This window comes from Molossus molossus, unplaced genomic scaffold (assembly GCF_014108415.1).
Source record: "Molossus molossus isolate mMolMol1 unplaced genomic scaffold, mMolMol1.p scaffold_m16_p_3, whole genome shotgun sequence".
In the NCBI taxonomy this organism is placed as follows: domain Eukaryota; kingdom Metazoa; phylum Chordata; class Mammalia; order Chiroptera; family Molossidae; genus Molossus; species Molossus molossus.
In genome coordinates, this window is record NW_023425366.1 from 124647848 (window position 1) to 124670395 (window position 22548).

General features: G+C 51.1%; 1 protein-coding gene across 2 annotated transcripts; it reads left to right on the plus strand.

Moving 5' to 3' along the window:
- The first annotated feature begins 608 nt into the window (after positions 1–608).
- Positions 609–22498, plus strand: FBXL19 (F-box and leucine rich repeat protein 19). Of its 2 annotated transcripts, none has more exons than XM_036280679.1 (11): positions 609–1497; positions 2768–2968; positions 4295–4438; positions 4560–4646; positions 4738–4956; positions 5459–5491; positions 6737–7248; positions 15466–15629; positions 15720–15881; positions 20491–20709; positions 20818–22498. In XM_036280679.1, the coding sequence occupies exons 2-11, from the start codon at positions 2792–2794 to the stop codon at positions 20994–20996; spliced, it is 1896 nt and encodes a 631-aa protein (XP_036136572.1). In that variant the 5' UTR covers positions 609–1497; positions 2768–2791; the 3' UTR covers positions 20997–22498. The 2 variants fall into 2 exon arrangements, with proteins under 2 accessions (XP_036136572.1, XP_036136571.1); XM_036280678.1 differs by having other exon boundaries at positions 5459–5620; positions 20818–22492.
- The last annotated feature ends 50 nt before the right edge of the window (positions 22499–22548 follow it).

Here is a 22548-nt window from a genome sequence, read left to right on the forward strand (position 1 = left end):
GGGTTCGTCATTCTTAAGGAACACTAGCAAACTAGAAAAACTACTATTCCCATCGCACCTCATAAGATCGACTACTAGTCAGGTTGTACGCCCCTTTTCAGCCATCTTGTTTGTAGTCCTCGTTTCTTTTCACCTTTCCATTGTTCCTGACGAGTAGAAATGGCAGCGGGAAGGCAGCAGATGGACTGCGACTCCCGTCAGGTACCACACACGCGGAGGGTTGTGGACAGGAGGGTGTGTGAGTGCCTGGGAAGGAGGTAGGGTCGGGGGAGAAGGCCATCTTGTTTGTAGTCATCGTTCCCGCTCCTTCTGTATGTTCTGCAACGGGGAGCCTTGGGGCAACTGGACTATAACTCCCGGCATCCTCGGCTCCCGATTTGGTACGCCCTCCGCCATCTTCTTTGTAGTCCCCTTAACCCCAGCGCTCTGTTGTTCCCAAGGTAGCACCGGTCCGCAGGACTACGACTCCCGTGGTTCCCTGCGTGCGTTCGTCCTAGCAAGTGCAGTGGTGAGGGAAGGAGGAGGCAGGGGGCGGGGTTCCTCTGGGAGTAGGAGGGAGTAAAGAGAAGGAGGAGGAGGAGGAGGGAAGGAGGAGGGACGGGAGGGGGAAGAGAGGAGGAAGGAGGAAGGAGCTCAGGAGGGATGAGAGAGGCAGCCAGGGCCCCGGGCCGAAGCAGCGCGGGGCCAGGGGACCAGGGGGGCTGAGGCACCCTGATTGTCCCCTCCCCCTTTCCTTACCTCCTTCCATCCTTTTCCTTCCACCCTTCTGCTTGAGGAAGGGGATTTATTCAAATTTTATTTAAATCCCTATCTCTAGAGGGTCGCGTGCTGGGGGGGAAGGGGGAGAGGGCGGGGGCGTACGCAGGCTGGGGGGGCGGGGCCGGAGCAGCTTCCTTCACCCCCCTCGGTTCGCTAGATAGTGGTAGGGCAGGGGGCAGCAGTCTAGGGGAGGGCCCAGGGGAGGGGGGCAGGTTACAGGGACCCCCCCCTCCCCGGGAACCGGCGGTGGGCGGGGCTTGAACCCCGGAAACGGTGTGAGGGGGCCAGGCTTGGCCCTAGACCCCTGGGCAGTGGGGGCCGGGAAGGGGCCAGTTAAAGGGTCGGGGGCGCTGGGGAGAGGCGGGGCGAGGTAGGGGGAGGGGAGCTGGGACTCGGACCCCGGACTGAGTGGGGCCCGGAAAGAAACTGAGCATCCTGCGCCCGAGGAGCCCCCGTTGGCCTGGGGGGGCTGAGGGACTGAGCCCCCCAGAACAGGACCTCCCCCTGGAAGGGCCGCGCCGCAGCCCGTGGGAGGGCCTCGCCCCCGGCGTCCCCCATCTCCACTCGCCGCCGTCCCGGCCTCCGCCGGAGGGAGGGGCCGAGCGCCCTCGGGGGGCCGTGGACCCCGGCGTTCTGAGCGTTCCGCGCCCCGCGCCGCCCGGCCCCCCCGCCGCCGATGGCCGCCGACCCGCCGGGAGCTGCCGAGAAGGGAGAGATGGCTCCCGGGACACGTGTGAGGTGGGTTCATGCGGCTCCTTCTCACCCCCAGACCTGGGCAGCTCCCACTCCCATTCATCCTTAGCCCAGCCTCTCTCTACCTTCCCCGCCCCCAGCCTCACCCTCTCTTTGCTCCAAACTCCTCATCTCCAGTCCTTCATCCTGTTACCTCTCAACCCTGGGGAACTGGCCTTCCTTCCTAGATCCTGCTTCCCCTTGCAGACCCCCATCCCTGCCTGCAGTCACCGCCCTCCAGGCCCCTCCCCTGGAGCGCTGGAGGGCCCCTTCCCCACCCCCATAGATGGGTCTGGAAGTCTCAGGAAAGGGGGAAGCTGGGGTAAGACTCGTGCTATGAAGAGACCCTCCAGGCCTGCTGGGATCCTGGAGGATTTGGTTTCCATGGGAAGGGTAGCCCAAGGGATTCTAGACAATTAGGGATGGAAAGCACCCTGGGAATCTGGGGTTGGGGGATACATGTAGGAGCCCATCCTGTGTTTTGTAAAGATGTCAGGCTGGGTTCTAGAATCCCAGGGAATCTAGGAGGTTGTCCAGATTGACCTGAGAGATACAAAAGGAGGGAGCATGTCTTAGAGCAGAGAGAGCTCTGTGGGGAACAGAGGAATTGAGATGGGGGGGGCTCTGAAGCAGCATTTCAGGGAGGGTCTTAGAGCTCTGGAAATTGCGCAGCAGAGTGAATCTTTAGGGATGGGGTTGGGGCAAGGATCCCATTGGATCTGGTGAAGATAGATCTAGGTTTGGGGTAGAGAGAAATTGGGTGGTAATTGTATGTGAGAGAAAGGAAGGAGAAAGAAAAGTCTGGAGCTTCCGTCCAGGAATTTGTGGGTGTGTTGGAGGTAAATCTGGGGAATTTTAGCTTGGAGAGAGCATGGGTTGTAGTACATTTGAATAATTGGAAGAGTTGGAACTAACACAACTCCGCAGGCAAGGATCCCTTGGCTTTCCAAGGAACTTTGATGTGGGGATGTCAGTGGAGAGTCCCATGTCCCTTCGTCCCCCGTGGGCTAGTCAAGGAGGCGTTTGAAGAGGTGTTAGAAGTGTGAGGTCAGGAAGCCAGTTCTCAGGCTCCTAGAGGAGCCAGGTGAGCTGCTTGGGAGAGATAGGCCTTGAGGGAGTGGTTCCCCCCACCCCCTGCAGGAGGGGTGACCTCCATGTTACTTGTGTCTTTGGGTAGGAGGGGGAGCTCTGGCTGCCTAGAACGGAGGGAGCTGTCAGGAGTTCCCCAGGTCAGGGCCCCAGGGGCCCACCTGACCCTGTCACCATTCACCCACAGCCCTCGGCGTTGCTGACGCCCCCAATGTCGTCGAGCAGCCGGGGGCCGGGGGCCGGAGCGCGCCGACGCCGAACCCGCTGCCGCCGCTGCCGGGCCTGTGTGCGAACTGAGTGCGGGGACTGCCACTTCTGCCGAGACATGAAGAAGTTCGGGGGGCCCGGGCGCATGAAGCAGTCGTGCCTGCTCCGGCAGTGCACTGCCGTGAGTTCTGTCCTGGCTTTGGGGCTCTGGGCGCCCTTCTCTAGCTGGCCTCAGTGCTTTCCTGGGGTGGCTGGTGGCTGCTTCCTAGGGTATACTGTAGAGTTGCTGTTTGTTGAAATGTCCATCGGGCCCATTTTTTTCCCTCAGCTCCAAGCTGAGGGCTATCTTAGGACACACAGAAGAATCCAACCCAGTCTTCCGTCACACTTTTCCCAACTTTCAGAGGCACAGACCAATAGAAAACCTGGCCCTTCTCATCCCACTCCCTAGAGGTATCTATGCACAGGGGCCCAGCCCCAGAGCTAGCCCCTGTGAATAGGTCTTAGCCTTTTTTGGCCTCTTCCTTACCTGCCAGAGTGATCTTAGATTTGAGACTGAGTTTAGCTTTTATGTGACCTTGAGCAAATCACTTTGAATCTCAAGGTACTGTGTCTGCAAAATGTTTATTTTGCCAAGTTGTAAGCAATAGCTTGAATATATGAAAGTGCCTGCTACAAGGCCCAGCCCACAGTAGGTATCTGAGGAACATAGGTTTCTTCTCAGCCATCCTCACTCATCCTTTGAGTTTCCCAGGGTTCCAGAGGGCGGCCCTTCTCCGGCAGCCAAGAGCTGCCAGCAGCGTCCCCACACCACCACCTCCTTTTTTCCCTTCAGCTACTCTTTACTGCTTGGTCTCTTCACTCTACAACCCCGCTCTTCTCAGCCCCTGGCCACTGCCACTTTCCTGTTCCTTCTTCCCCCACCTGCTTCTTCCTCGAGCCTGTCTCACAACGTTCAGCATCCCTAATATGACTCAGTATTACCACTGTTCTCCCCAAAGCCACATTATTTGAAGGTTGCTCCCCTTTCCCTAGGACCAGCTTTCAGTGTTCCATTGTGAGGTCCAGAGCAACCCTTAGGCTGCCCATTGAGCAAACTCAGAATCATTCCAGGCTGCTGTGGCATCCCCCCCAGCCCTCCCTGAGTATTATTATATTTGCCTATGGTCTCTCTTCTCACAAAGCCAGCTACAATTCCAGGGTCACACAGGCCCTGGATCCAGCTGAACGTTCACAACAGTGAGAACAAACAATGTATCAAATACCTTTCTTGAATTATGTCTTTCTTAAAGAGACCTGCACAGGAAAATTACATATGGAAAAGGGGGGGGATTAAATCAGTTGCTTAAGGTCGTACTTAAAAAGAAGAAATAGGAAAGTCAAGATTTGACCCAGCTTGTCCCATAGGTTCTGAACCTCATCCAATAGCTGACCAAGGTTCCCAGAAAGAGGGTCTTTTCCCTGTTGGTTGCTTTCGGGGTCCCTTATGCCCCCTCTCCCCCAACAGCCCGTGCTCCCACACACAGCTGTGTGCCTCTTGTGTGGGGAGGCAGGGAAGGAGGACACAGTGGAGGGAGAGGAAGAGAAATTTGGTTTGAGCCTCATGGAGTGTACAATCTGCAACGAGATCGTCCACCCTGGCTGCCTGAAGGTGATGGCCCTGGGGAACCTGGAGTCTGGGATGGGACAGATTGTCAGGGAGCAAGGAGGTGGGGAACACTGCCTCTGGGTTTACTGATACCCTATATCCATTCCCTGCCCTCTGCCCACAGATGGGGAAGGCTGAGGGTGTCATCAATGCGGAAATTCCTAACTGCTGGGAGTGCCCTCGCTGCACCCAGGAAGGCCGGACCAGCAAGGTAGGGGCAGGACTGGGCTAGGTGCTGGGCTCTCAGTAGGCAGTGGATTGGAGAGCTGTGCAGAATCTCACCCCACCATCCGTCTCCTCAGGATTCAGGTGAGGGACCAGGCCGCCGCAGGGCTGACAACGGCGAGGAGGGTGCCAGCTTGGGGAGTGGATGGAAATTGACGGAGGAGCCGCCGCTCCCACCCCCCCTACCTAGGCGCAAGGGCCCCCTACCTGCCGGGCCCCCCCCAGAGGACGTGCCTGGGCCCCCCAAAAGAAAGGAGAGGGAGGCAGGGAATGAGCCCCCCACCCCAAGGAAAAAGGTGAGCCAGGGAGCATGCTCAGTAGGTTCAACCCAAGGGAATCTGGGAGTGGTAGTACTGTTCCTTTTTGGGAAGGGTGGGCCTGGGAGGCAGTGCTCCATGGGTTCCCTCAGGGGTTGTTGGGAGATGTAGTTCAGGAGGTGTTGGTGGGGAGGGAGGATGGAGCTCTCCCAACTTGGAGAAGAGGTATAGGTAAGAGAGCAGCTGGCACTGGGTAGGGAAGCTTTGGGAGCCTTGGGTACTTAGGGATTAGGGAAAGAGCATAGTCAAAGTTGCTACAGAGGAAGAAGGAGGGGCTGGAAAGGGACTGAGGGGGAAGAAAGGAGATGAGAGCATGCTCACTGAGCCAAGATACTGGTTAGAAGGTGAGCATGCTCAGAGTTTTTGAGGTGGGGGCTTCTGGGAAATGTAGTCCAAGAGGAAGGCATTGCTCTTAATTTTGTGGACAATGAGGGGCTAAAGGGTCTTTCCCTTTCCCTATGTCTTCCTCTTTCCCTGGTAGGTGAAAGGAGGCCGTGAGAGGCACCTGAAGAAGGTGGGTGGAGACGCCTGCCTCCTCCGAGGATCGGACCCAGGCGGCCCAGGCCTTCTGCCCCCCAGGGTTCTGAATCCAAGCCAGGCTTTCTCGTCTTGCCACCCTGGGCTCCCTCCCGAGAACTGGGAGGTGTGCCGGGGACCTCCTCCCTCCCTCTCCCATTTTTCCTTGCCCCACCCTTCTCCCTGGAGACAGATCTGTCCTTTTCTGCTCACCTTGTGCTGCCCCTGTCCCACTTGGCCACAGTGGGCATCTGGACCCCTGGGAAGAGTAGAGGGGCAGAGTGAGTTGGGGCCAGGCCACAGAAGCCCCTGATTTTCCAAGAACCCTCAGGGTATTATCTGACCCTTTTGCGTCATCTTTCCAAACCTTAAATGGGAAAGAACTGAGTCCAGATCCCTGCCTGCTGACTCCCTGTGTGGTCTTGGCAACCTGTCAGCTGCTCTGAGCCTCAGTCTTCTCATCTGGGATGATACTGCTTTCCTTATACACATCCCATAGAACTGTTTAAATTTACTGAAAGTAAATGGGCTTTGTAAATTATAAAACTTAGACCTAGATTCAAGGAAAATGAGGCCCAGAGAGGTTAAAAGACTTGCTTAAGGTCATACAACAAAGCAAGTAATCAGATGTCACTTTGCACAGACACGCTAAATCCAAGGATCTGCCTAATTGCATTCAAATCCTGCCTCTGCCATTTGTCACTTTGGGGCTTAATCCCTCTGAGCGTATTTTCCTCATGTCTAAAAAGAGTGACCAAGGTTGCCACTCTATTCAAGCACTGTGAGGATGTGATGAGTCAGCGAGTATGGGATGCTCTGCCTGGGGCCAGGTGATCTTTGTTATTCTCATATCATTGACTAGACACTTGGAGTTGTCTAGTCCAACATCCCATGTTGTAGATGAAGCAGGGGCTTCCCCAGGTCACACAGAGTTGATAGCCAAGGCAATACTCAAACCTAGATCTTTGTTTTCCGTGGCATGTTGCTAATGGAAATTCATGAGCTACTGGAATCTATAAGGCTTTTAATTTTTGAATCAGTGTTTTCATGTGATAGATAAGGAAGGGGAAGTTCAGAGAGGGTCATGGCTTGGCTGATGCCTCACACAGCTCAGAGCCAGGGCTAGAACTCAGGACTGTTCAGGACTGTCCCTTGGGCTGTTCATCCCTTGGTAACTCCTCAAGGGCAGAGGGGTGGGAACATATGTCGGACCCTAGAACAATTTCCTTCTATCTCCCTGCAGAAACCAAAGCCACCTTTGGCCTCTGCTGAGGGCCCAGCCGTGCCATCCCCATCACCACAGAGGGAGAAGCTAGAGCGTTTCAAGCGGATGTGCCAGCTGCTAGAGCGGGTGCCTGACACTTCCTCGTCCTCCTCGGACTCAGACTCAGACTCCGACTCATCAGGCACATCCCTGAGTGAGGATGAGGCCCCTGGCGAAGCCCGGAATGGGCGACGGCCAGCCCGGGGCAGCTCAGGCGAGAAGGAGAACCGTGGGGGGCGACGGGCTGTACGCCCTGGCAGTGGGGGTCCCCTCCTCAGTTGGCCCTTGGGCCCTGCCCCACCACCCCGGCCCCCACAGCTGGAGCGCCATGTGGTACGGCCCCCACCTCGAAGTCCTGAGCCCGACACTCTGCCTTTGGCTGCTGGATCCGACCACCCTCTGCCCCGTGCCGCCTGGCTTCGTGTCTTCCAGCACCTTGGGCCCCGAGAGCTGTGCATTTGCATGCGAGTCTGCCGGACTTGGAGCCGCTGGTGAGTGGCCCGCACAGGCCAAGGTTCTATTGCTGACACCCTCCTCATTGTCAGTGTAATTTGCAGCCTGTTCCTTATCCTTTCTCCCTGGTCACTGTCCTTATATTGACGATACTTCTATAGTGTGTACATACTATAGCACGGTACTTCTGTATTTACTATGCACAGGCTGCTTTCCATTTTGTGGCTCATTTAACTCTTGTTACAACTTTGTGAGGTAGATACTATTACCTTTACAGATGAAGCTGAGGTCAAGGTCATGTGGAGAGGAAGCAGTAGAACCAGGAATTTGAACTCAGGCCCTCTTTTTCCGGAATCTTTTCTCTTAACAGTATAATTTATGAGTGTTTAGTATGTGCCAAGTATAGTGCTGATTGCTGTACATGCATCATCTCATTTGCTTTTTACACTTCCTCTTCTGAGGACAATCTGACCTGTTCCATTTACACATGAGAAAGCTCTTTGCTGAGGTGGCCCCTGACTTCTCAAAGGCAGTCATTCTTGGGCCTCCTGACTCCAAGTAACTTCTCCATGCCCCAGAGCCACCACCAACTACCTCTGCCTATCCTCCCCGTCTCCCACCTGCTTCCTGAACCTTGTTTATTCAGAAATCTTCCTCATCCTCCCAAATCCCTGGTCTTCCTTTCCCCGATCAAACTCTCGTGGCATTCTGTTCCTCTCACTGCACAGAGAGGCCTTCTGCACGTTGATGAGCCTTAACTCTTACTCATTTTCATGTTCCTTTCAGTTTCTGGGGTGCTGGAGACACTGTGTCTGTTTTATCTTCATGTTCCTAACACAGAACAAAGAGCAGTGTAGACGCTCATTTTATGAAATGGGTAAATTCAGGCTCTTTCTCAGGTACTTACTGTGGACCAAGCATCCTGTTGGCCACTTTGCAAAAATTAGCTGATTTGTTCTTCATAATAGTAGCCCTGTGGGGGAATGAGGACACCTGAAGTCACAGTGCAAGTTTAGTGGCTGAACTCAAACTCCAACCCTTTTCCTTTGGATTCTGGGTGCTAGTTCCTGCCTGCTGGTCTCTGTGGCGGCTCTAGAGCTAAAGAGGATGGGAGTGCAGGCACTGGAGGGAAATGCCTGTGGTTCAGTCTTATTCTTCCTCTCATGAGCTGTATGCCGCTGGGCTAGTTTCTTAACTTTTGGCCTCATTTTCTTCATCTGGTAAACTAGGAGAACCAAAGTATTTAATTCAGTTTTTTTAAATTGAATTTATTGGGGCGACATTGGTTTCTAAAATTATATATGTTTCAAGGGTACAGTTCTATACTACATCATCTGTATACTTCAAAGTGTTTTTGTAAGCTAATATACCTAAAGAACTGAAGACAGTAGCTGGGAAATGGAAACTGTCAATGCCTTAACTGTAATCTTTATTATCTATTCAGTTATATGTAATTACTGAAAGTACAGACTTTCATGTTCTCAGAACATTGATCTGTGTCCTGAAAGAGTTCCCAGTCAACCTGCAACATAGAAGCAAAAGTTATAGCAGTTGCTGGGGATTACCACTCCTGCCTCATGTAATAGTTGAGGAAATGTTTGCTGAGGCCTCTTCATCAAGGCCAGCCTTATGCTTGGTACATGGGATCCAGAACTGAAGAGGACTTCTCTGTCTCAAGGAGACACGTGTGATCAGAAGCAGAGAGTCTGGGACTGTAGTTTCTAGCTTGGACCCTGGAGTCTGATCCTTATGCGTTTCCTCTACTGTAACTGGCGCTTCTTGGATATAAGGCCATAGTTGGACAGCTATACCTTTCTCAGACTTGTACATCTAGTTGTTTTCCTGCTAGCTCCCAAATGGTCCACACCTCAGTGTGCTCATCTGTTATCTGGAATTCATAGTAATACCTTGGGATTAAATGAGATGGTTCTTGCAAAGTACTTAGTGTAGTTTCTGAAGGGTACTAACCACTTAATAAAATGGTGGTTTTCAATAAGAAGAATGAGGGTAGGGCAGAGCAGGGGCTTGTGGGATGGGGTACAGTAAGAACAGTCAGAAAACTGTTAGGCCTGGGGGCAGAAGCAGGGGCAGTGGAGATGGAGAGAGGGGACTCAGATTGAAAACTTTTTAAGAAGCAGAAGAGCTTAGATTTGGTGACTAAGTGGCTATGGGGCAGCAGGGTGACTCTCAACTGAGTTTCTGACCCACAAGCCTGGGTGGGCAACAGTGCCACTCCTCACGCTTGGGAATATCAAAGGGAGAGAAGCAAGTTCTAGGGGAAAGTGAAGTGCACAGATTTGACGTATTGGGTCTGAAAGGTGTGGACCATTTGGGAGCTAGCAGGAAAACAACTAGATGTACAAGTCTGAGGCTCAAGAGAAGGATCTGAGTTTTAAAACTAGGGATACCACATGCCCAGCTGGTGTGGCTCAGTAGTTGGGTGTCAACCCATGCACCAAGAGGTCACCAGTTCAATTCCCAGTCAGGGCACATGCCCAGGTTGTGAGCCAAATCCCCAGTGAGGAACATGCAGGAGGCGGCGAGTTGATGTTCTCTCTCATCGATGTTTCTATCTCTCTCTCCCTCTCCTTTTTTCTCTCTCTAAAATCAATAAAGAAAAAAAAATTTTTTAGATAAATAAATAAAACTAGGGACACCACAGTGGGAGAGCGGGAAGTTGCAGGCTTTCCTCTCTGTGGCTTCTGTTTTCTCTTGGAACCAGAAGAAAACAGAAGGTGAAGTGATCTACCAAGAGAAAGATCCAAGTTTGGGAGTTTTTAAACTATAGGTATCAGCTTCAAGGAGGGGAACAGAAGGACGAATGTCAGTGTTTGTGAGTTAGAGATAGAGCAGCCACAGACTTGGAGGAGATCAAGGGTGGAGGTGTGTTCCAAGGGAGGAAGACTGAGGAAGGAGTGAATGGTGAACAATGTTGGATGTTGGCAAAAGGTCACGGGAGGTCAAGGACCAGTGTAACAGTTGGATTTTGCTACAAGGAGGCGTTGATAACTTTGGCTGTGTTACACGGGGGTGGGGGAACCAAAGCCAGGTCACGTGGGATCAAGGACATCAGCTTCAAGGCAGAGACTTGAGCTGTTTGTTTGCTGCTATACCCTCATTTCTAAGATGGCACCTGGCATACAGGAGGTGCTAAAAACATTTGTTGAATGAATGAATTACAGAGAAGAAGGAAATCAGGGTGGAGTGTAGAAAGAGGTAGTGAGAGAGAAATTTGTAGATGGGAGAGCAGGAAGTTGTAGGCTTTCCTCTCTGGTGGCTTCTGTCTTTTCTTGGAACTGGGAGACAAAGTGATCTACCAGGAGTGAGGAGAAACCCTGGCTGGGTGGCTTAGTTAATTAGAGCATTATCCCTATAATGCCAAGGTTTCAGGTTCGATCTCTGGTCAGGACACATATAAGAAGCAACCAGTGAATGCATAAATAAGTGGGAGCAACAAACTGATTTTTTTCTCTCTCAAATCAATTTTTTAAAAAAGAGGGGAGAGAGGCAGTGAGAAGAATGGAGGGGTTGTTGAGTTGCAGGGAAGAGGGTTGGGACTTTGGTGTACATGGGCAGAGAGGGTAGCAAGGAAGGGACTGGAACACAGGGTCAAGGTCAGTTGGGGTTGGGAGTAAAGGCTTAAAGATGGACAAATTGGAGGATAGCAGTGGCATCAGAGAGCTAAGAGGGAAAAACTGGCTTTGGCTAGAGTCCAGGAAGCTGTTGAGCTCCTTTCAGGTAGCAGTTTGGGGTGCTCCGCCTCTGTGTCCCCAGAGTGCCTCTGCAAGAGGGAGGTTTAGGACTAGAATTTAGGATTTTGCAGGTGGGCTTAGTAAGGGGATGACTCAGTCAGGGGGTGACTGGAGTTAAGGGTAAAGTGAATGGGTTATGGAACTTGAACATCAAGCCCTGACCTCCTGGATGATGGCATGCTGTGGCCTCTTAAGAGTTCTTCCTGCTTTTTGCTTTAGTGTTATTCCCCAGCATAGAAAGAACCTATTTGTGGCTCCCTGTTGTCCTCACAATAAGCTCCCACAGTCTAGTTGGACATTTGGACAAGAATGATGCCCCAGTGACTGCACTAAACACTTCTCCTGTACTGTCTCCCTTCATCTTTGCACTGAACCTTTGAATAAAGTGCTGCATTTAATCCCTTTTATGGTTTGGAGAATGGCCCAGAGAGGGCAGGTGACTTGTCTAAGGTCATTCAAAGCACAGCAATGGGAGAACTGGGATTTAGATACCCACACTCTTCACTTCTGGGCTCTGTGGCCACAGTAGTCTACCCTGACATTCTAGCCCTTCTTTTTTTCTTTTAATTTTAAAATTATATTTATTTATTTATTTTAATCCTCAACCTTTTTTTGACTTAGAGAAGAAGGGATAACGGGAGAGAGAGAAACATCAATCAGTTGCCTCCTGCATTCACTCTAACGGGATCGAACCCGCAACCTGGGTATGTGCCCTGAGCAGGAATCGAAAGCATGACCCTTTGATGCACGGGATGCATGGAACAATGCTCCAACCAACCGAGCCACAACAGCCAGGGACATTCTAACCCTTCTTGACATGTCACCCCTATCCTGGGTCTCCTCTCCAGCCTCACCGCTGCCTCTTCCCCACTCACCAGAGTTCAGGCTCTTGATCCATATCAGCTTGGTTTAAGCCCTGACTCTACTACCATTTAGTAACTCTGGTACCTTGAACAAGTTTTTTAACCTCTCTGAGCCTCAATTTTCTTCACTCTAAAAAGATGACAACAATATTTACTTGCTATGGCTGTTGTGAGGTTAAATGCTTAATGCACAGGATAGTATCTGACACATATAAACTCTTGATACACACTAGTTATTAGTGCTGTAGTCATCATTATCATTGTTCTCATTTGTATGAGATGATGAGTTGCTCTTTGTTCATGCTGCCTTAGCTTCTCTGAGCTCTGTTTTCTCTGTGTCCTGGACCTGAATACTAGTTCTTCCTCATCTGGAATGTACACCCTCTTCCTCCCCTCCACTCTCTGGAATAATGACTGCTGTCTTTTTTTTTTAAATCCTCACCCAAGGATATTTTCCTGTTTATCTTCAGATAGAGTGGGAGGGAGAGGGAGAGAGAAACATTGACGTGAGAGAGACACATTGACTGGTTGCCTCCCGCACAACCCCGACCAGGGCTGAGGGCATACTTGCAACCGAGGTACGAGTTCTTAACTGGAATTGAACCTGAGACTCATTGGTCCATGGGCCAATGCTCTAACTGCTGAGCCAAACCAGCCAGGGCTTGACTGCTGTCCTTAAAGTCTTATTAGGCCTTGTCTCCTTGGGGGGCTCCCCTGTCCCAGTCCTCTCACTGACTTTTATTTTTTTACATATATATTTTTTTAATTGACTTTTTAGAGAGAGAGGAAGGGAGAGAGGGATAGAAACATTGGCGTGAGATACAGGATTGGCTGCCTCCTGCACACACCCCATCAGGGATTGAGCCCGAAACCCAGGCATGTGCTCTGAAAGGGAATTGAACTAGGACCTCTCAGTCCGTGGGGCAACATTCAATCCACTGAGCCACACCAGCCAGGCGTCTCATTCATTCACTCTTACCATGTTTTGTCGCATCAGTTTCTGTGGCCTGGCTGTGCCTCCTCCATTTTCTGTGCCCAGTGAAGACTGGACACTTAGTATCAGTAAGGGCCTCAGTGACTGTTGGCTGACATGGTTTAAACTCCGTGTCCTGGTGCCTGATCGGTGTGGTTCAGTGGGTGAACATCGACCCTTGTACCAAGAGGTTGCTGGTTCGATTCCTGGTCAGGGCACATTCCTAGTTTGTGGGCCTGGTCCCCAGTGGGGGGCATACAGGAAGTGGCCAATTGATGTTCTCTCTCATCGATTTTTCTGTCTCTCTCCCTCTCCCTTCCTCTCTCTCTAAAATCAATAAAAAAAAAAAGAAATAAATAAACTCAGTGTCCTGGTCATGCAAGGGCAAAGGAACCAGATTAGCTTCGGCCAAGAAAAGTCTGGGGAGACGTCCTGGAAGAGGAGGCACTGAAGCTGAGCCTTGAAGGATCTGGGTTGGTTGGCATTTCCAGCACAACATGTACCAAAATGTGTTGGCATCAGATGCCTTGTGTGTCTATAGGCAGGCCGATGGTTTTGTCTGGCTCTTGTGGAATATGATACAGAAACAATTGGGGGCCTGTGTGTACCTCAAGGGGGAAGGGTTCCCTCTACTCACAGAAGATCGAGGAGAAGCTTCAAGGTGGTGGTTGAAGTTGAGCTGGGACTCAGGATTGCATCAGAGTAGGCAAAGAGAAGTTTGGGATAGAGTGGGATTTTACTGAGTTGAAAGAGAAAAGGGGCAGGACCTAGGGATCAGAAGCTGGGTTGAGGGTGGAGTTTTTTTGTTTTTGTTTTGTTTTGTTTTTCCCTTTTAGAATTGGAGAGATTTGCATATGTTAGTGGTTGAGTGGATGGAACCAGGAGAGGGAGAGTCTACAATGCCAGAAGAGGGGGGAAATGGTAGGAGCTGATAGGTGGGACAGAGAGGTGGAGTTGTTGGGATTGAAGCCTTACTGTCTGCCTCCAGCATCTCCTAACATGTCACCCAGGGGCTCTGGAGTATGGCTGACATTGTTAATTCTTTTATTAATTTTGAAAAGGAGGTCTCTCCATTGTGTGCTATTGTATCTTTAACATGTTTCTTATACCTATCTCCCTGTTTAACAAAAATAGTTTTGAGGTGGTAGCCTAAAACCACAGCAACACCTGGCTAGAATTTAATAACTCTGGTCTATTTTATTGTATTTATTTCTATGGTTAACACATTTATATGAGTAAAACAACACTGGTTTTAAGTGCACAGAGGGGATCAATTTAAAGAAAAATTTATGTTCTGCAGATAAGTAGATAGCAAATGATGAGTTGAAGAAAGAACCCTTCAGAATTGGGGGCAGGGGGAGATACAGCTTCCTGGGCCCTCCCCACCTCTGCTGCTTCTGACAGTTCATCTAGCCCAGTGGGGAATTTCTGATATGCCTTCAAGAACTACTGCATTAAGAGTTTTCGCCCTGGCTGGTTTGGCTCAGTGGTTAGAGCGTCGGCCTGCGGTCCAGAGAGACCCAGGTTCGGTTTCTGCTAAGGGCATGTATCTCGGTTGCAGTTTGTCCCTGGCCCTGGTTGGGTCGTGTGGGTGGCAATCACTCGATGTGTCCCTTTCATGTCAATGTTTCTCTCTCTCTCTCCCCCTCCCACTCTATCTGAACCAAAAATGGAAAAATGTCCTCGGGTGAGGATATTAAAAAAAAAAAAGATAAACTTGGGAGAAGTGGGGAAGGGTTCCCTGGTAAAATAAGTTTGGGAAGCCCTTCTCCAGTTCACTTCATGTTGGACTAGTCAACGCTCTCAGAAATTAGGGATCAGGAAACCTGTTTTACTTTTGTTCAGACCTCATTCTTCTTTGTAGTTTCACTACCTTGGAACTGCCAGGCCTTCCATAAACATTGACTAGGTGAATAAATGAAAAGCTGTAAATGAAGTATTTTGGGGGGGGTGCTCAGTGGAAGTGTGGCCCCATTCATTCCAACAGATGTGCAACAGATAACCTACTGTGCACCTGGCACAGTGCTGGGCACTGGGGAAACAAAAGGGAAAAGCCAGATGTGCCCTTGTGGAGTCTACATTGTAGTTCGTAGGACACAATAATCAAATAAAGAGAGCAGATAGGGCTATAAGTCAAGCCTTGGGCAGCTGGCCATCAGGATGGGGAAGATGTGGATCAAGGGCAGAACTTGGTAGAGGAGATGAGAAGTGCCCACAAGCCAACAACATAACTTAGTGAGCAGTCCGAGGTGGGGGTTGGGAGTGCTGATAGATCCTTTTGGTGTTACAGCACACACAGCATATAGTGTTTTTGTGTGTCTTTGGCAGAATGCATTATAAGATGTAAGGTATGAAAACCAGAATGACCTCATCTGATCTTATAGCAGCCCTGTAGGGCAGGCTAGTAAGGATCATTATCTTCATTTTCTAAACCAGGCCTCTGAGGCTCAAGGAGAAGAATGGATTTTTCCAGCATCTTGCTTCTCATGTAGTGATGGGCTTGAGCCCCAAATTCAGTGCTCTTGTTCTGGGTCAAGGAACTTCCTGCAATGCTTCCCTCCCACCTTCTGTATGGATCAGGAGAAAACTGGAATGAACCATTGAATGTGGGGGAGGGTTGTGGGCTCCCTGAGAGCTGAGGGCTGCCTACCCTCTTGTGGCCTACAGGTGCTATGACAAGCGTCTGTGGCCTCGAATGGACCTGAGCCGGCGGAAGTCACTCACTCCACCTATGCTTAGTGGTGTGGTTCGTCGCCAACCTCGAGCCCTGGACCTCAGCTGGACAGGTGTCTCCAAGAAGCAGCTCATGTGGCTTCTGAACCGACTGCAAGGTATGGCAAGGTGGTGAGGTCGGATAGAGTGACTTGTGGGATAGACCTGGCACAGAGCCCTCCTAGTACCAGCTTCCTAACTTCCCCCAGGCCTGCAGGAACTGGTGCTGTCTGGCTGCTCCTGGCTCTCTGTCTCTGCCCTGGGCTCAGCCCCACTGCCTGCCCTGCGGCTCCTGGACCTGCGCTGGATAGAGGATGTTAAAGACTCCCAGCTCCGAGAGCTGCTGCTGCCTCCGCCAGACACCAAACCAGGTGCAGCCTCTGTTGGTTCATTTGTAGAATGGGTTGTGGAAGGTGGGGCTATGAGGCCTCCAGGGTCTCTTCTGACTCATGCTAGGTGTTCAGGATTTGAAGAAAGGATAGAACACTTGAATTTAAATAGGAAGGCCCTGCTTGGCCATTGTTCATTCATTCATTCATCTACTGTGTGCTGCCCTGTGATAGGAGTGGAAGGAACAAACAGTATGAAGAGGACGCAATCCCTGCCCTCCAGGGGGAGAGAATTATGGGATGAAGCATAGTATAGGACAGAAGGATGACACTGAATTCTGGGAGAAACCAGGGGACATGAGTGAAGTTGCTGGGTATGGTGGTCTCTACTGGAGAGCTTCTTCCAAAGGGAGCAGTAGTTATTGCAATGGAAGAATGTGGACTCTCTGTGGCCAGTCAGTTCTGTTTGTCAAGAAGACCCAGAAATAAGTATTTTTCTGTGATGTATCCTGGTTTTTAAATGATGGAAATTAATTCAAATTATTTTAAAATTTATGTGTGGACCCTAGACTCCCTTGTCCTATAGTAAAAAGACAGGATTTTCCTGAGGGAAAAGAGCAGAAAGAGGGAGCCAGTTGACTTGAAAGGTTCTGTGGAGGTGGTGGTATCTCCCCAGTCAGACGAGCCACCTCTCCACTCTAAGTCAGGCCCAGGTACCCTACCGAGTAAAGTCAGCTTTTATTGTTGAACACATTCTGGGCCTGGGCCTATGTAGGACCCTGGAGACCTCAAACAATCAGCTCCCACCCTGGGGGAACCCCAGTCATGCAGGAGAGACTTAGAAATAGATTATATAGCATGATGTATGTTAAGGGCTATGGTGGGGGTGGAGGAGCAGTGCATGGAGCCCTCCTTGAAAGGAGCTATTTGAACTGAAAGGGCTTTCTTAGAGAAGATGAAGCAGAATATGTAGTTTTGTGGGATAGGAGGCCCATATTGACTGAAGGGGATGCTGGGAGCTGAGGCTGGTCAGGTGAGCAGAGGCCTGGTCACATTGGGGGTCATACAGAGGTGTGGGGTGAGGGCACTGAGGCCTCGGGGCTTCAAGAGTTAGGATGCTTATAGTAGCATCCTCTCTGGTCCATACCAGTCTGTTCTCCACACTGAAGTTAGGGGAACCATCCAGAAAGACAAATCTAGCCGTGTCACTCCTGTGCTGTAAAATCTTTTTGTTGCTTCTTGGTGTTCTTCGGATAAAGACCAGTATTTTAATATAGTCACTAAGACCTAGCATGGTCTGTTTCCTGCTCACCTATGCAATTCCTGCATTTTGGCCACCTCAACCTTCTTGCCAAGTTCCCTCCAGCCCCAGTGCCTTTGCCCATTCTTCTTTGCCTAGAATGCTGTATCTTCCTTCATCTGATTAACACCTAATCACCCTTCAGGCTGCAGTGTAAATGCCACTTCCTCCTAGAAGCCCTCCATGATTCTCTCTCTCATTGAGATTAGAATCCCTCTTCAACTCTGAGAGCAGTCCCCTCCCAATATGTCAGTGTACTGTTGTGAAATGATTTGATTAAAATCTGTTTCCTCTCACTAGTTCTCTGTTTATGAAGCTCTGTGAGGGCAAAGACTGTCTGCTTGCCCCAGCACCTTGCTTTCACAGCCCTTCCATGGCTCCTTCCTTCCCACTCTCTCCCATCACACCCTTTCACAGCAGCCTTGGAAAAGGAGTAGAGAAGCACCTAGGATTCTTTGCATTTTCTGGATGAGGTATCAGAAACCCAGAGGGGTTGAGGGCTGCAAGTCACACAGGCAAAGCCAAACCAGAGCACTCGCCCACTGCCCACTCTTACTGGAACTGGACTGAGCCGGGAAGATTTAGGCATGTATAAGGGTGGGCATTGGGAATGGTGCACTCCCTGAGGTGAGAAAGTGCTGGTTGACTGGCAGACTGATCCCATCTCCTTCTGCCTGAATTCACTTCAGTTTAAGCCCCTTTATCAAGAACTTGCAAAGAGGAGCCTTGGGGCCCTCGAGGTCTATTGTGCATGTTGGAACTCTGCAGCTACCTTTCTGATCTTGGTTCCCTAGTTTGTACAGCGTTCCTGGAGCAAGACTTGAAGTTCTATTTCTTGCTTTTGCCCCTGCTGTTTTCTTCCTGGCATATTCTTTTCCCACCTCTCTACAGGGTTAGTCCTTGAAGGCCCAGCTTAAATGCTGCCACCTCAGTGAAACCCTTGCTGATGCCCCCTTTTCCCTGTCCAAGCCAGGGTGCCCTATCTCCTCTACTTTCCTCTAGTGGCTTTTCTTCCCAAAATTGAGATGTATTCCCTCTCCAGGTTCTCAGCTCCTCAAATTTAAAAAAGGGAAGGGGGGAATCAGGTCAGTTTGGCTCAGTGGTTAGAGTATTGGCCCATGGACCAATAAATTGCGGGTTCGATTCCAGTCAGGGGCATGTACCTTGGTTACGGTTTGTCCCCAGCCCTGGTTGGGGTCATGTGGGAGGCAACCAATCAATGTAACATTGACGTTTCTCTCTCTCCCTTCGTTCCTTCTACACTATCTGAAAATCAAAAAATAAATAAATTTTTTTAAAAAGGAGGGGGTACCCTGGCTGGTTTGGCTTAGCAGTTAAAGCATTGGCTCATGGACCATAAGGTTACAGGTTCAACTTCCAGTCAAAGGAGCATACCTGGGTTGCAGGTTCAGTCCCCAACCTGGTTACGCAGGAGGCAACCAATCGATGTGTCTCTCACATCTTTGTTTGTCTTTCTCTCTCCCCCTCCCTCCCTTCCATTCTATCTAAAAATCAATGGAAAAATATCTCCAAGTAAGAATTAACCAAAAATAAAAAAATGAAGGGGGTGGGATTCAGGGCTTGCGAAGTCAGGTATCCACAGAGGCAGGCTGGTAGGTAACAAGTGATGGGTTTATGTAGGACATTAGGAAGTAGCCTCTAGCAACCCAGCTCCAGCCAGTTATCAGGTAAAAGGGGTAGCCCAGTCATACCAGATCTTATGATTTTCAAGGAAAAGTTCAACATCTAAATATTTTTATAAAAATGTCCTTTTGGTAGGCTTAGTAACTAAGAAAATTTTTAGCATTATGCAGTCTCCATAAAACACTTTGTGTGAACTAGGTTCATGAGTTTGTGGCATCTGATTTGGTTTATCTAGGGGCTAGGCTGGTGCCTAGGAGGCATATAGCTTTGTGGTGTTTGGACTTGGAGTCACCAGGCCTGCGGTCCTAGCTTTGTTACTTCATAGTCATGTGACTCTGGACAGATTGCTTAATGATTTGAGCCTCCATTTTCTCATCTGTAAACAGGAATGATAGAGAGCTTGTTTCCCAAGGCTGTGGTTCTTAAAGCATGGTCTCCAGATCAGCAGCTTCATCACTGGAGAACTTGCTAGAAAAATAAACTCTGAGGCCCCAACTTAGAGTGCCTAAATTCTGGGGGCAGGGCCAGCAATCCATTTTAACCAGCCTTCCAGGGGACATAGTTTGAGAGCCATTGGCCTAGGGGCAGATGGCCACTTAGCCTGTGTCTGGCCTATAGTGAGAGCTCAGTTAGTGGCTGCTGGGGTACCATAGGCATTTAGTTCTAAAAAACAGACAGACAGAAACTATAATGCCAGGAATGTGGTAGATTCAATAAAAGGGAAGCAGACTGTGTACTTTGGGTGCAGAGATGAGCAGTGTAAATTCATCTACCCTGGAGATAGGGGAAGAGGAGTCCTCTGAGCTCAGACCTAAAAGCCAGGGATGCTGACCAGGCAGAGGGCTGAGCACAGATGGCCACAGGGAGAGTCTTTCAAGGCAGAGTCACCTGTGTAGTTTGGTCCAAATGTTCGGGGGTGAGGGAGAGGAGTTAAGAGCTGAGAAAGGGATAAGATCTTACAGAAACTAGAATGTTCCACCAAAGAGGTTTAAGTTATTTGATGTGCTGTCAGAGAGTTTTTAGTAGACAAGGGATGTTGTTCCACTTGTATTTGAGAATGGCTGTCTCTGGATTCCAGAAGAGGAGAGACTAGAATGAGTGAAGAGGCTGGGGCAGGAGTTGGGACAAGAGTGGTATTGACTCAGAGTGGTGATGAGGGGGTGGGGGGTGGAGGAAAAGGGATCCAGTTGGTGACTTTACTAAATTAATCATGCTAGGAGAGAGAAGTAGAGCAACCTGGAATGGTAGTCCCGTTAGGATGTCATTTGTTGGATGCGTGACTATGTACTGAGCACCTGTGTTGCAGTTGTTGGGGATACAACAAAAATAAGACAGACAAAAATTCTTACCTCCATGGAACTGACATTCTATTGGAAAGAGAGAGAAATATATCTTAGATGGTGGGAAAGGGGGGAAAAATAATGCAGGGAAGGGTATGACTTTGTGAAATATTGTAGTTTCAAGTGGAGTAATCTTGGCAGGCTTCACTGAGGAGGCTGAGCAATGAACAGAGGAGATGAGGTCAGATGTGTGGGTGTTTAGGAGAAGAGCAGGCCACGCAGAGAGAGAAGGCTGAGCTTCACATATAGTGGGAGCAGATTTAGGTGGTGGTAAGGGATATGAGTATGGAAACAGCTGGTCTGGATGCCTAGATGCAGGGACAGAAGCAGAGGGGTGGGAGTGCTGACTTCTTATCTGCCTACCCAGGGCAAACGGAGAGCCGTGGGCGGCTGCAGGGGGTAGCAGAGCTGCGCTTGGCAGGCCTGGAGCTGACAGATGCCTCCCTGCGGCTCCTTCTGCGACATGCGCCCCAACTGAGCGCACTGGACCTGAGCCACTGCGCCCATGTCGGGGATCCCAGCGTCCATCTCCTCACGGCCCCCACCTCGCCACTCCGAGAGACCCTGGTACACCTCAATCTTGCTGGTAAGCATGGTCCCCTGTCTGTCCATCCTGCCAGCCTGTTGGTTTCCATGACCAGTGCCTACCCCCTACTCACTTTCCTGGTGTTGGCTACCATTGCCCCATCCCCAGGTTGCCACCGCCTCACTGACCATTGCCTTCCGCTGTTCCGCCGCTGCCCTCGCCTACGCCGTCTAGACCTGCGCTCCTGCCGCCAGCTCTCACCTGAAGCTTGTGCCCGGCTAGCAGCTGCCGGGCCTCCTGGCCCCTTCCGCTGCCCAGAGGAGAAGCTGCTTCTCAAAGACAGCTAGTTGGGTGCCCCCCACCCTCCTCCAGGACTCATCAGGAGCCTGAACCTCGGGCCTTCATTTTACCCCTGCCAGGAGGCCAGGTTACCCACCTCATGACTTGGGATTCCTGAGTTTTTTGACTTGGGATTCCTGCCCAGGGACTTGAGCCAGCCTCCCCACTCTCTACCCCCTGCACTGATATTTCTGGGGGTTTCTCCTTCCCATCCCCTCCCCCTTCCACCTGCTTCATTGTCCATCCCCTGGGGGGAGTGGGTCAGAGGTACTGGGGGTTGCTGAGCCAAAGGGATGGTGGGAGGGGGGTAAGGTGCAAGTTTGAGGGAGGGATACTGGGAGCCAGGGGCTGGGGGAGGTGGAGAATGGGCTGGGGGAGGGGGGCAGAAAGCAGACCACCAAGGGTGCAGGGAACAGACCAGATACTTGGAGTTGGGGGGCGGGGCAAAAAGGGAAACCAGAGAAGCAATTGGGAGTCCAGGTGTCAGAGGTGGGGGTACTCGGGGAACCAGGGAAAGCCAGGGCTGAGTGAGGGGTGGGAGGGCAAGAGCAGGTATGGGGGCAGTAGCACTCCCTCAGGGGGTCACTCCTCTCCTTACTCCCTAGTTTCAGTTACTCCCCCCAACCCTGACTCCTTGAAAAGTCACTGACAATGGCAGCTATTGCGAGGAGTGGGGGCCAGCTGGCCTATCTGCTGTTCAGCATGGCCCAGGGGAGTGGTGAGGGGTACCCCAGCCCCCTACCTGCCTCCCCGCTCAATACTTGAACATTCATCTGTACTGAAGTGTTACTTGAACCTGGGGAATCTCGGACCTGGGGGAGCTGGAGTGTGAGGGGCTGGACTGCTTGGACTGAGACTGGACCAGTGGGCGCCCAATTTGGACTGCACCACCACCAGGCTCTTGCTTGCTTTACTGTATTGAGCAGTTGCACCCCTTCTGGCCTGAAGGGGGGTGGGGTGGGGTGCCAGCCCAACGATGGGGAAGATGGGACTCTTCCAGTTTGGCTCTTCCCACTTACCGTCATGGAAACTTGTATCCCATTTGTCCAGGGAACTGCCACTCCTGGTTGCCATGGAAATAGCAGCCAATGGACACGTCCCAAAGCTGGGGCTAAGGCTGGTAATGGCCCCTCTTGGTTGCCATGGGAACTTAGTAACACTCTTGGCCCGGCCCCTGCCCCTTTCTCCTGTGCGGGGGCGGGGTTTGGGGAGCCAGGGCCCGCCCCTCAACCCAGGCCTCCGGGGGTAGCTGGGTTGTACCATTGTAGGGGAGGGGGGAATTTATCCACATACCTCAGGTAACGGGGAGGTGCGCGGGTTGGGGGGAGGGACTGGGCGGACCAAAGGTCGGTGGGAGGGGGTCCTGGGGATCGCGAAAGGCTAGAGGTTGGGGCCGCTTGGGGGAAGGGGAAGAAGCAGCCCGGCGGGTGACAAGTTGGGGGCCCAGCCGGGCTGGGCCCCGGGTCTGTACAATGCAGTTTGCTATAAATCTCAAACTCTTCCAGCTGGGGCCACCGAGTTCCTCTATCTGTCTGCGGCGTTGGAAGCGTGGGGGTGGTC

What these genes read in the sequence shown, in the direction of transcription:
- FBXL19 (XM_036280678.1), top strand. Translation starts at nt 2,792, where the DNA reads ATGTCGTCGAGCAGCCGGGGGCCGGGGGCCGGAGCGCGCCGACGCCGA. An exon ending in TGCTCCGGCAGTGCACTGCC is followed by an intron (nt 2,969 to 4,294) that starts GTGAGTTCTGTC and finishes CTCCCCCAACAG; the next exon opens with CCCGTGCTCCCACACACAGC. An exon ending in CCCCCACCCCAAGGAAAAAG is followed by an intron (nt 4,957 to 5,458) that starts GTGAGCCAGGGA and finishes TTTCCCTGGTAG; the next exon opens with GTGAAAGGAGGCCGTGAGAG.